We start from the raw sequence: 12,679 nt of genomic DNA, 5'->3' as shown, positions 1-12,679 counted from the left end.
CAATTGTTTTTGTTTTTATTCCTGATACACCCCTTTAAGTCATGACAGAATCAGTTCTCATCTTAGAGTAGAACTCCAAAAGACAGCCAGCAAAAATGTAAACTGTCATAGAGGAAGAATAATAATTACATTTTTAACAATGGATTTATATTTCAGGGATTTGGTGCTGGAAATTTCAAGTCACTGTTTGAAGCTATTGAACAGGATCAGGAAGCACGAGGAAACCTCACTGTTCTCACTCCAAATGGGGAAATAGAAAGCCTATAGTGTTCTGCAGATTATACATGTGCCCGGCTACAGTAAATGTTGATGTTAATAGAGTATATGGGGGGGGACATGGCTAAACTAACTTTACTGGTCCAGCTTGGCTACAATTTACAATCAACTGACCTTACTAAGATTTTTTTATGGGCATTGCATGAATTAAAGATCATATTGTAAATGTATATCATTATGTAAATTATATCACATTATGAGGTTGTACAAACCCCCAGATAATAGAACCCTTTATTACAGATGTTTCCACAGCCAGTGAGCCATTTTAGACTTCATGAAGCAATAGACAACATGGCCAAAAATCATGAACAGCTTAAATGAACAGACAAATTGAAAGAAAAAAAAAATGCCATTTCTTCTGACCCTTCCCATTCAAGCGCAGGCTCAGCATGTGATCTCAATAGAAAAAGGGGATTAAACCATTACTATACACCTCTGGTTGTGTCTTATCTCACTTAAAGAGGTACTCTGCTCCTCAGCATTCAGAACACAATGTTCCAAACGCTTAGAGCAGGTTCCGGGGCAACACCCCCTCCCATAGACGACTTGCACTGAGGGGGCGGGGCCTTGACGTTACGAGCCCCCGACACCGGCTCTATTTTGTTCCGAACGCTGAGCAGCAAAGTACCCCTTTAAGGACTTGTAAAAGTGCCACCTGCCTAATCCTTCTCTGCCTAAACACGTTTCATTACCATACATATGAAATCAGGTTTGGCTGCCATTTGTCTGACGTGTATGGTGGACAATTAAATTCTTAGGCTGGGTTTACACATAGTATTTTGGTCACTATTTTAGTCAAAACAGGAAGTTGAACCAACAGAAAAGGAAAAAACTATAATGAACCATTTTGGACCCACCCCTGGTTTGGGCTAAAAATACATTGGACCAGCCTTAAAAGGTTTCTATTCTTTTCTACAGCTATAAATTACACTTTTTTTTTTGTTTTGAAAAATTGTACAGCCATGTCTTTGTTCACACTAGGACTTCTCTCTACATTACTGATGCTCTTTCATTACAAAAACAATTAATTTCAACTTCCTTTTTCTATTGTTGGCTACATTATTCTAACTAGTAAAATAAATCAAATAATTGGAAACCTGACGTGCTCTGTTATTTTTACAATTTAAGTATGGTAAATAAATCAATGTACTTAAGGGCACTGTAATGATCAGTAACAGCAGATTAGCTGCATAGTGGTTTAAGTTGAAAAAGACAGCTGGAAGTGGTCTTCTGTCATTTCCTCCCTGATGCTTTAGGGTACGTTCACACGTACAGGATCCTGCACAGATTTGATGCGCAGAATCTGTAACGGCATATTGGAAGCATTGAAATCTGCAGCAGAAAATCCTGCGCATCAAATCCTGCGTAGGATACTGTACATGTGAATAGACCCTTAAAGGGGTACTCTGGTGGAAAACGTTTTTTTTTTGATCAACTGGTGCCAGAAAGTTGAACAGATTTGTAAATGACTTCTATTAAAAAATCTTAATCCTTCCAGTACTTATTAGCTGCTGAATACTACAGAGGAAATTATTTTCTTTTTGGAACACAGTGCTGTCTGCTGAATCATGAGCACAGTGCTCTCTGCTGACATCTCTGTCCATTTTAGGAATTGTCCAGAGCAGCATATGTTTGCTATGGGGATTTTCTCCTACTATGGACAGAGATGTCAGCAGAGAGCACTGTGCTCGTGATGTCAGCAGAGAGCTGTGTTCCAAAAAGAAAAGTATTTCTTCTGCAGCTAATAAGTACAGGAAGGATTAAGATTTTTCAATAGAAGTAATCAACAAATCTGTTTAACTTTCTGTCACAAGTTGATTTAAAAAAAAAAAAAAAAGTTTTTCACCGGAGTACCCCTTAAAAGGAAAACTGTCATATGTTTTGTCCCGCACTATACACAGGTACCTGTGGATAGTGCGGGTGACGCTGAACATTTTGAGTCCTACTTTGCCCGGATCCGCTGCGCCATTCGCCCTTTATAGCTGGTTTTCGGTATATTCAAATTAGCTGCTAACTGGCACGGGCGGGGTTACTACCTTCAAGTGGCACCGTGACGTAACTGCCGCCCGGCCCGCAGCACCGCTGGCTAATGAATATTCATACGTTGTCTTACACTCTTTGTCTCATCTCGGCCGAGTCCTGGACGATACTGCGCATGCACCCTTACTCCAGCGCTGCTCCGGACAAATGAAGCAATGCTAAAGACCGCTTCCGGGTATAGTAGGAAATCCCGAGCATGCACAGTATCGTCCAGGACTCGGCCGAGATGAGACAAAGAGTGTAAGACAACGTATGAATATTCATTAGCCAGCGGTGCTGCGGTTAAGTCACAGTGCCAGTTGAAGGTAGTAACCTCGCCCGTGCCAGTTAGGAGCTAATTTGAATATACCAAAAACCAGCTATAACGGGCAAACGGCGCAGCGCATCCGGGCAAGGTAGGACTCAAAATGTTCAGCATCTCCCGCACTATACCGTTGATAGTGCGGGACAAAACATATGACAGTTTTCCTTTAAGGGCTTGTTTGGCTGATAATGACACCACGTACAAAACCAAGCAAACGGCTGAACAAAATTCATTGGGTGATAACTGGGAACATGTGACCTTAAAAATCATCATTAGTTAGCCTCAGATTTTTCTCATGAATGATCCAGCGATCCTTCGTGTTTGGCACTTACAATAATTGAGCAGTCTAAAGACTAGTTAGCGAGTGCTGATCTGCTAGATCAATGCAAGTATTGGGCAGCGTCCTGGCCATAAAAAAGGATCCTTACATTCCAGCTTCACCTGTGTTAACTAAAAACACAAAAACTAACTACCTTACACTGTGACTATGCCCTTCTTATTAAATGAATTTGTCACATTCCACCTAAAACTTGAATCAAATTGAATAGAGAAGGGTAGCTTCACCCACCATTATTCTTACCTGATGCAGTTTTATCTGTTATGAAGTCTTATGTGACATCTCATTAAAACTTTTACACATACCATATTTATTCATTTCGAGGCTGTGTTTCAGATCTCTCTATTTGGTGCGATTTACTGTGGATTAATGGTGCCAAATTTTGGAAGTGATCAAAAAAGCATGTTACGTACAACACTACTGATCCTGAGAATTAAAGGGGTATTCCAGGAAAAAAAAAATTTTTTTTATATCAACTGGCTCCAGAAAGAAACAGATTTGTAAATTACTTCTATAAAAAAAAAAATCTAAATTTTTTCAACAATTATGAGCTGCTGAAATTGAGTTGTTGTTTTGTCTGGCAACAGTGCTCTCTGCTGACATCTCTGTTTGTCTCGAGAACTGCACAGTGTAGAAGAGGTTTGCTATGGGAATTTGCTTCTAAACTGGGAGGTTCCCGAGACACGTGTCATCAGAGAGCACTTAGACAGAAAAGAACAACTCAACTTCAGCAGCTCATAAGTACTGAAAGGATTAAGATTTTTTTAATAGAAGTAATTTACAAATCTGTTTAACTTTCTGGAGCCAGTTGATATATAAAAAAAAAGTTTTTTCCTTTATAACCCCTTTAAGGTGCTCAGCATTGTTGTAGCAATGCATCCCATGCGCTGCATTTTCCCACAACCACCTTTCTGTCCTCCAACAGCTGAACAGGGGAATATGCCAAAAGGGTTAAGTGTGATGTTACAATCTTGTTGGATCCTTCACTGGTTACACTTCTGGTAGGGTTTTTATTGCATTACATTTAAAATAAAGGACCAGCAATTGTTTCTATAAAATACATAGTATTACATGTAATGAGGTTACTGCAATGAATTTATGCTTTTTTTTTCATACTATATATTACACTATAATATCCTCATTGTATACCGATTGACAGCAAATCACTCCTCACGTGTAGGCCACAACAGTATAAATACACCAAAAAGACACAGTATAAAGCCTTGTGTGGGAGGGGAGCTTATAAAAATGTTCCCTACAGTACTCCTAAGGCTACACGTATATGGACATGTGTATACTGCCAATACAGAAAATACGAATACACCAACCTATATAGCAAAAGAACTGTGGCAGACAACAGTGTGAATGCAAATAACAAGAATTTTTTAAATTAAAAAATTACAATAAAAACAAGAATGGCATCTGACAAACATGGAACATCTCTCATATAGAAGCTGCTAGTATGGGGTAATATAAAATGCCCACACAACATAAAGGGATAGTGCTAGGTATCTTAATAGCAGCATAACAATAGTAAGGTGCTGTATCCAAATACAGTGCATGAGGTACAAACAAAGTGCATAGGCAAAGTACAGGCACAGGATCACAGCAACAGATACCTTACATGTGCAGACAAAAAGTGCAATAGAGAGACGTCCACCCCTACGTCCCGGAAGAAGGACGCAAGTCCGAAAAAGACGCAGGGGTGGACGTCTCTCTATTGCACTTTTTGTCTGCACATCTAAGGCATCTGTTGCTGTGATCCTGTGCCTGTACTTTGTTTGTACCTCATGCACTGTATTTGGATACAGCACCTTACTATTGTTATGCTGCTATTAAGATACCTAGCACTATCCCTTTATGTTGTGTGGGCATTTTATATTACCCCATACTAGCAGTTTCTATATGAGAGATGTTCCATGTTTGTCAGACTCCATTCTTGTTTTTATTGTAATTTTTTAATTAAAAAAATTATTGTTATTTGCATTCACACTGTTGTCTGCCACAGTTCTTTTGCTATATAGGTTGGTGCAAACAGTATAAACACTCGGCACTATTTGTATATAGATACCCTGTACGTTACAAAGAGCAGCATGCTCACTATATACATTGTACAGATGCTCAGAATCATTGCAATTTGACATTATACATATTATTTAAAATAAATAAATAAAGTGGTAAAAAAAAAAGTCAGTTGTTTCCAAAGCCAGTAAAGGAGTCCATATGATACATGTCCTTAGATGTCTTCACACACACAAACACATATATATATTTCCCTGGAGTACCCCTTTAATGCATTCCAGAGTAAAAATGTACACAAGAAATCATACACAATTGAGACTTTGGTTTTCTGTAAGAAAAGTGAGTATATTTATGGTTTGCTTTATAAAAGTTACTATAATACAATGGTACAGAGTATTGAATTCACAAAAATATGAACAAATATATACAGGCAAGACACACCCACAAAAAACACTTTCCTCAAAAAAACAAAAGTACATATCCAAGGCAGTTTTCATATGCACAAAAAAATCCCTAAATGTAGAAGATTCTTAAAAAATAATTATATTGAACCCGCAAAATCTCTGTAGCAGAGATCTGAACACAAAAGCTAATGGAGCTAATGAAAAAATAAGTTCTTTTATTGCAAAACCTGTCACTTGGCTTCTGGTTGATTTTTTTTCTTCCTTAGACTTTTGTGAATTAAAAATATCCTTATATACAAAATAATCCCATGAAACTTTCAGCAGTGTGCCATTAGATTTATTTTATTTTTTTTAAACAACCCCTTTAAAATATTCCTTATAGTGTTTTCTTTTAACAAATACTAGAATGGCAATATTTGACAAATGAAACAAAAATATATTTATGAAATTTTGAAAATCCAGTTTGTCACCGCAACTGCTGGAATTGCTTTGCAGATGTATTGCCCTTGTTCCTGGCAGCTAAAGAGTTAAACCTCTCCAAGCTCTCGAACAATGAGGCTGAGCGGGTGAACACTTTTGCAGCGAGATGCTTGTGCTCTGCAAGGCTTCTGGCAGCAAAAGTGTTAATACATACGGTTTATAGTAACTATGTAATCTCTCCACTTGTAATAAATACACAATGCTTCTAGTGCAGGGAGTCTCTTTCTTCCATTCAATTTGTTAATGCTTCTAAATTAAATCTAGCTCGACAAAAATATTTATACAGAATGTACATGTTATATAAAGCTTGACACAAGCTAAAATCTGCTACTTGTCCACTCCAATATACAAGGCTGCTCGCTCCAGATTCCTTCTCAATATGGCAGAAAGCTGCCACCATTTTTTTCGGCAGGATGATGTCCGCCATATTGAAGAGAAATCCTTACGCACTGAGCTGTAACTCAAAGAAAATTCAAATTACAATATTCACTTTCATTATTTACAGACTTGTTTCAAATACAAAGAAATCAGCAAAGAGAAACCAAAATTCAACTTGTTTCTACAAGAAACAAATGTTTCGAGATTTTGTGTGAAACCTTGTACAGGATACGCAGTTTCTAAGTACACTGAAAACCTTTTCTTCATTTATATAGAAGCTATATACACAAGCACATATAGATCATTTCCTTATTTATTTTCCTTCTTACAAATGCACCGATACCATCCCTGCAAAATAATCAAAAACCGTTTCAACAGTAGTGCCGCTTAGTTGACTAAAAGAAAGAAGATTGTGAACAGCTGCCTTGTGTAGAATAGGCTGAATGGAAGCGAATCAGAGATGGCGTATAGAAATATCATACTGTGAAAAGAGACCTTGATGTTGAGGCCAGTGCATTTATCCCAAAAAAAAGTGAAGAAGGGAAGCTAGTAAATTCTATACAGGAGACAAACACACACGGTTCTTAATTTACAAACTGAACATTCACATTTACCTTTGAAAGCTAAAATGTATTTACTGAACTGAAGGTAAGAAGTCGACTGTCTTTCCTTCGCGTCTGAAAAATAGGACCTGGTCTTATCTGAAAGCATTTAAAGCGCATTTAGAATCTGCATGAAGGGCAAAGAAAAAATAGAGTATTTGGCTGGATATGGTATTCTTGTTGAGACCTTATAGTTGGCCAAATAGCTGCCTACCTTACACATTTAACTGGGGTTAAAAAAGGGGTAGTCTGGGGGAAAAAAAAAACATAAAACATTTTTAATACATTTCTTTAATAAAGGTTATATAATTATGTCATATAAATATTTAAAGATATGTACTATTTTTAGGTTACATGCTTTTTTAAACCTTAAGTGGCAGCAGTAACAGACAACATCGTACTCTCTGCTGCCACCAAATCTTTGTATCGGAAACTGCTGGGCTGGTGATGCGCAGGTCCCAACACTGTTATTCATTGCTGTCACTGCCACGCACACAGCGCTAGTGATCAAGAGACTTCCCTATTATATTGTACATTCTAATGTATTTTACCATCAGAATATACAATACACTGGGACAGACTCTGTATCACTAGTGCACGCTCCAGCAGAGTGAGAAATGTTTGCTAGGAATCACTGCTTCCTATGCTAGAGGCTTCTGTGCACTCAGCACTAACGATCCAGAGTTTCCCCCCCAGTGTATAGTATATTATGAGGCTAAAATGCATTAGAATCTACAATATAATAGCGCTGTGTGCGGACAATGAGTAACTGTTATAGAACCAGGGTATTTTTCAATACATACACTGGTGGCAGCAGAAAGCCCCATGTCAGTTCTAACTGCTACCACTTAATGTATAAAAGTATGTAACCAAAAAATGTTTTTATTGACTAAAGTTATGGTACAAATTATATGACTTTATTAAAGCTATGTATTAAAAAATGTTTTGCCTCTTAAGTTGCACAGCTTTCACCTAGATTTAGTTTTACAGTAATATGGTTAATGAGATGCTAAGATAGAGAATAGGCCTGGCTCAAGTCTGCTAACAGTTAAGTGGAAGTTCAGCTTAAGGGTATGTTCACACGTGCGGATTTTTTAGCGGGTTTTTCGCTGCGTATTGAAAGTGGGCGGGCTCTTCTCGGCTGTCCGCAGCAGATTTTCCACGGCAGAATGTACACTGGGGAAAATCCGCAACAAGCCCCATTGAAGTCAGTAGGGACTGTGGTGGATTTTCCGCGCGTGTGAACGTACCCTAAGGATGTTTAAAAGCGTCTGGCAAAAATAAGCCAATTACAGGGCGGGCTGGGACCCCCTGTGATCAGCTGATTTTGTAGCAGAACCTGGAGAAAAGTCTTAAGTGCCACTACAGGGGAAATAAAGAATGATATGGTTCATGTGTAAACCAATTGGGTGTCCTTTAATGCACGTAGTGGAATATTCTCAGAGTATTTGAAAGTTGGTTTTCCAATCCAGACAAATCTCTTTAGAGCCATTGTAGTCAGACATTCTGGCTGCCAGGAACATGCTGTCTGACAACAGCACTGAAAAGGCCATTGTCAAGCAGTGTAACCCTAAAAGTCAGTCTGTCTCACCACTCAATCTTTATTGGCAGCGTACGGATAGTATAAAAAGGAAAAAGCCGCCAGGCAGCAGTGATGCCATTTCTCATCTTAGCCAGCAGCAGCCACATTTTTGTACAAATTAATCTTAGTGAACTCTTTTAGAAGAATTGCAATTCACGCCTGTTCCTATGAAGTCATTAAGAATGAACTCAAAATATTATTGTGATTAGATGTTTTCTCCCCCTTATAAAAGTTGACCTATACACAAAACCATTTTAGAACTGTGGGTAAATTCTATACATTTTACTGGGGAAAGCACATTGGACTCCATGTATAAAAATGACTGCACATCAGATTCCTGCAGCTTAAGTATATAAAAAAACGGATATGCTTGCTATGAGGACTCCCTCCATACTGGACCTTTTATACATTTCCTTCTATCAGCAACAAAGGAGCATCTGAAAGACACCTAAGCATTATGTGGCAAGAGTCAATGAAAAATCTGAATAATCCCCCTAATATTTTAGCTGTTGCCCTTTAGAGCCATGAGCAGATTATGGGGGTCACGGATTCAGACAGTTCTTTTAATTGTTTACATGGAGGAGAATTCCCTCAATGTGAGGATGGATAACTGGTAAAAATCAATCTGATGGATAGCATTCATTTAAAAGGCTGCATATTGGTATACCTCACCAAATGAAAACAATACAAAGTGTAGCAGATAGGTCAACTTCAAGTACAGGGTCAGACATATGTCTACAGGTGAGTGATGGAATCTGTTCAGCAGGCAGACCAGCTAGAAACAGGCCACACGTGAATTGCGTAAGATTTCGGATGACTTTGTTCTTCATACTGAAGTAATATTGAGTCTGAGGGATCACTATGAATATCTGCATGCTTCTTACTTTGCAATACTGACAAATGCAAGATACTGGTACTAACTTTAGCTATATTGTGCAGTTGTCAATAACTGAACACCTTTGGAAGACAACATTTTCAGCCTCAAGCAAAAGAGGACACCTCATGTTCATGCAAGGTGAAAGGAGAATAGAGAAAGAGAGAAGCGAGTACTTGAAGCTGTTAGTGTGCATTTTCAGTGGAGCTAAAACTGTGAACATGGTTACATTCAATTTTCTAGCATGGTTGTACCACCACCTTATAGCTCCATTAATCTTAACGTTACTAACACCTTAGCTTTGCAAAAGCTTAAATATTCTAGTTAGAAGCTCTATAATTTTTTTTGGAAGCATCTGAAAAGAAGAGCATTAAATAGCTTTAGATTACCAATAAAAGGTGGCATTGAAAACCTACAGAGCTAGGAAAGCCCAGCCCAGAGAATGTATGAAATGCCTTTAAACATAATCAGATATGCATGCCATTCAACAATACCCATGTGCAGGAATGCAGCGGTCATGAAGGGCACCACATTACGCCTAATGACTTCTGTGCAAGCTAAGTAAGTACCAAAATACAGTGCCCAAATAAAATATTAGCTAATATTTCATAATTGACTTAACATCAAGCTTTAGAAGGGAAGAACAGATTTGTGAAACTTACCGCCCTTGTAAACCAACCCTTTTAGGTCCCTAGTTATTGGAAATTATTAGTGGTAGTATAACCCTAAAGCAAAAGCCACTGCAGAGAAAGTGAAGCCCAAAGACCATATTCCCAACTTTAAATGGACAGAGATCTGCAGCTCTAAAGTACCTGAGAACTAGCAAAGGGCAGGATTTTACAAGATAGAGAAGTGAATAAACAATCTGCCTATGGTGGCACAGAATGAACTATGATTGAGATCTGAAGTGCACCCCCATGGGCATCCATAGATTACATGATATAGGGATTAGATTTCCACACTGTGGTAGTAAATCATGACTTTCATTAAATAGCTGTTACCCATCACATCATTCCCAAACACCAACCCAATATACTGATCTTCCCTGCTGCTCTCCATCCCCAGATGACACTGACATATTGTGGCAGTCTACAGTCTGTGTGACTAGAGCTTGCTGTAAATCTACAAACCAGCACATGGCTATATTGAGGATACGCACATGTTTAGCTCCAACATATGGGATGAAATCATGTCATGGCAAAAGCTAGAGAGAAATATAATACAGCAGTGTAAATAAAGCTCACACTGCTGTACATAAAGCAGCTGAAAGCAAGCAGCGGTAGTGATGCTGGTCACGCTCAATTCACCGACTTTACTGCCATTCAATTATTGGTTTAGATCCTGAAGCGGCAGCTTTCCTGACATATGTTTCAGATAGTATTTGTAGTTCTCATGACAAAATTTGGTAACATCTTTTCTTTGAACTCTGCATTGTGGTGTTCCTGTTTTTTCTTCCAGTTAATAGTAAACTGGTGATTTATCGTGTCTGTACTCCGTCTAACACTGGCCAATCAGTACTGACCAGGCCATATGGAACAGAGGATGGCACAGCTGCGTTTTAAGAAAAGATGCTCCTGAATTATTTCATGGAGAATACTTTTTATTTATTTATTTTTTTACTAAAAACTTATGTCAGTAGAGTTGACCAGCAATAAATTCAGTTTATATAAAAATGGTGACATGTAATAAAGCTTGTTGATTTTAAAAAAATGCCGGCAACTGAGGCCTAAACATGTAATGTTTTTCAATATCCATGCCCAATATCTGCCCAGCTTGAAACTCTGTACATCAGAATCCATTTCTGCATGCCGGAATAGCACTAAGCAAGTCCATGTGAATTGCTTAGTGCTCATACACATGAGCATTAGAAACATGATTTTAGGTGATTATGATTGTGACACTGATTATTAGAATACAGGAAATGTTTACATGGAGACCTTATGAAGCCACAGCACCTTTGCTCTACCATAATCTTTTACATAAGTCCATGTACTACAGAAGCTTAGCTTCTGTCACGGCTTCTCAATGCCTCTTCCCAATTATAGCAATGAATACATAATTGACATTGTACAGGGCAAAGTTTTACATGCCAAATTCCAAATGGCAAGTACAAGGTCACTTATCGCTCCTTGCCATCCATCTTGAACGTTTGTTAAATTTCACTAAAAGCTGGAAGAAGAGAGAGAAAGGTCGAGAAAAATGAAATAAATAAAAAAGGGAAATATACAAAGCAAAAGCTTATATCACAACAAAAGAATATTAATGTATAAAAAGGGGAATCCCTTTCTGAAAGCCAGAAGGGTAACATCTATTTCCAATGGATACCATTACAGCATTACCTCTTCATATTTATGAGGAGCATTTGATGAGGAAACTAGCAGCATTATGGCATAAAAAGAAGGTACCGAATTATTACCTCCACTAGGCTAATATTAGTCAGGAGAAGATGGTTGAGATCACTTTCTTTGTTTTCCATTCAGGTTCTCTGTGCCACTAAGTGGTAATCACCTTTTACATTGTCAGGATGAAAAGACAAAGAAAATAAAAAATAAAAAAAAGCACCAGGGTCTTTACAATCAGAAGCAATGTCTTCGTTTACATGTGCCCCTCTTGTTTAGAAGCCCAAGAGAAGTGCGAAATCATTTCATTTTTTTTTTTTTTCCTTTTTTTGGCAAAAGTGCAACTTACACCTATTACTTGCAGTCCATCGCGGCTGAAAGGTGCAATGACAAATGAGGGATATTTAATTCAACGTCCCTCTACAGTTCTCTGCTCCACAAAGACACGGGATCTTAACGTCTTCTATAGGGAACTTGTAATCGTATGTGATCTCTTCATTTACATTGATGTATTGTTTGGAGTAGATGACAATCTTCTTTTGAGACTCCACAGTGATAACTTTTGCGTAGCAATTAGGCTGAAAAAACAAAAGTGACCAATGAACATTTATACGTTATAAGCACAGAAACACTAAAGCTCCACAGACTGTATGATTTATTACAGGACCATCTGATTATATCTAGCAGATAGTAGGACCAGCCATAAAAAAAATAAAAAAATAAAAAAAGATTGTTTGCACCAGGGATAGGCATTGTTCACAAAATGTTTAGTGCCTCTGTGGGCATATATACTGGAAAAAGTAGATTTTTGGACTTACCATAAAATCTCTTTCTCGGAGATTCTATTGGGGGACACAGAACCATGGGTATATGCTGCTTGCCACTAGGAGGCTGACACTAGGCAAAAAATTTAAGAAAGTTGGCACCTCCCAGCAGGATATACTCGCCTCCTGGCTCTGAGCAACTCCGTTTAGTCCCAAAGCAGAAGGAGAACCGACCAAGAAAGGAACAGTCTGAACAAAAACCCAGACAAAAAGGGAA

General features: G+C 38.2%; 2 protein-coding genes across 13 annotated transcripts in view; one reads left to right on the top strand and one right to left on the bottom strand.

Annotated features, from left to right (window-relative positions):
• HPD (4-hydroxyphenylpyruvate dioxygenase) overlaps positions 1–1,390 on the top strand; it is a 183,333-nt gene extending 181,943 nt beyond the window's left edge. For all 10 annotated transcript variants that reach the window (XM_056535005.1, XM_056535025.1, XM_056535018.1 and 7 more), the window contains one exon: positions 157–1,390. In XM_056535005.1, the coding sequence (XP_056390980.1) occupies positions 157–267 (111 nt within the window). In that variant the 3' untranslated portion in view covers positions 268–1,390. The remainder of the gene's footprint in view (positions 1–156) is intronic.
• The window catches only part of SETD1B (SET domain containing 1B, histone lysine methyltransferase), a 114,469-nt gene that overhangs the window by 15,427 nt on the left and 86,363 nt on the right, over positions 1–12,679 (bottom strand). For 2 of the 3 annotated variants that reach the window (XM_056534919.1, XM_056534908.1), the window contains exon 18: positions 7,723–12,216. In XM_056534919.1, the coding sequence (XP_056390894.1) occupies positions 12,043–12,216 (174 nt within the window). In that variant the 3' untranslated portion in view covers positions 7,723–12,042. Of the gene's footprint in view, positions 1–7,722; positions 12,217–12,679 lie in introns of those variants that run through there. The other variant, XR_008847058.1, reaches the window with a different exon arrangement.

Source organism: Hyla sarda, chromosome 1 (genome assembly GCF_029499605.1).
Source record: "Hyla sarda isolate aHylSar1 chromosome 1, aHylSar1.hap1, whole genome shotgun sequence".
Taxonomy (NCBI): domain Eukaryota; kingdom Metazoa; phylum Chordata; class Amphibia; order Anura; family Hylidae; genus Hyla; species Hyla sarda.
Note: the sequence above shows the minus strand (reverse complement) of the source record. Positions and strands in the feature narration are given on the sequence as shown.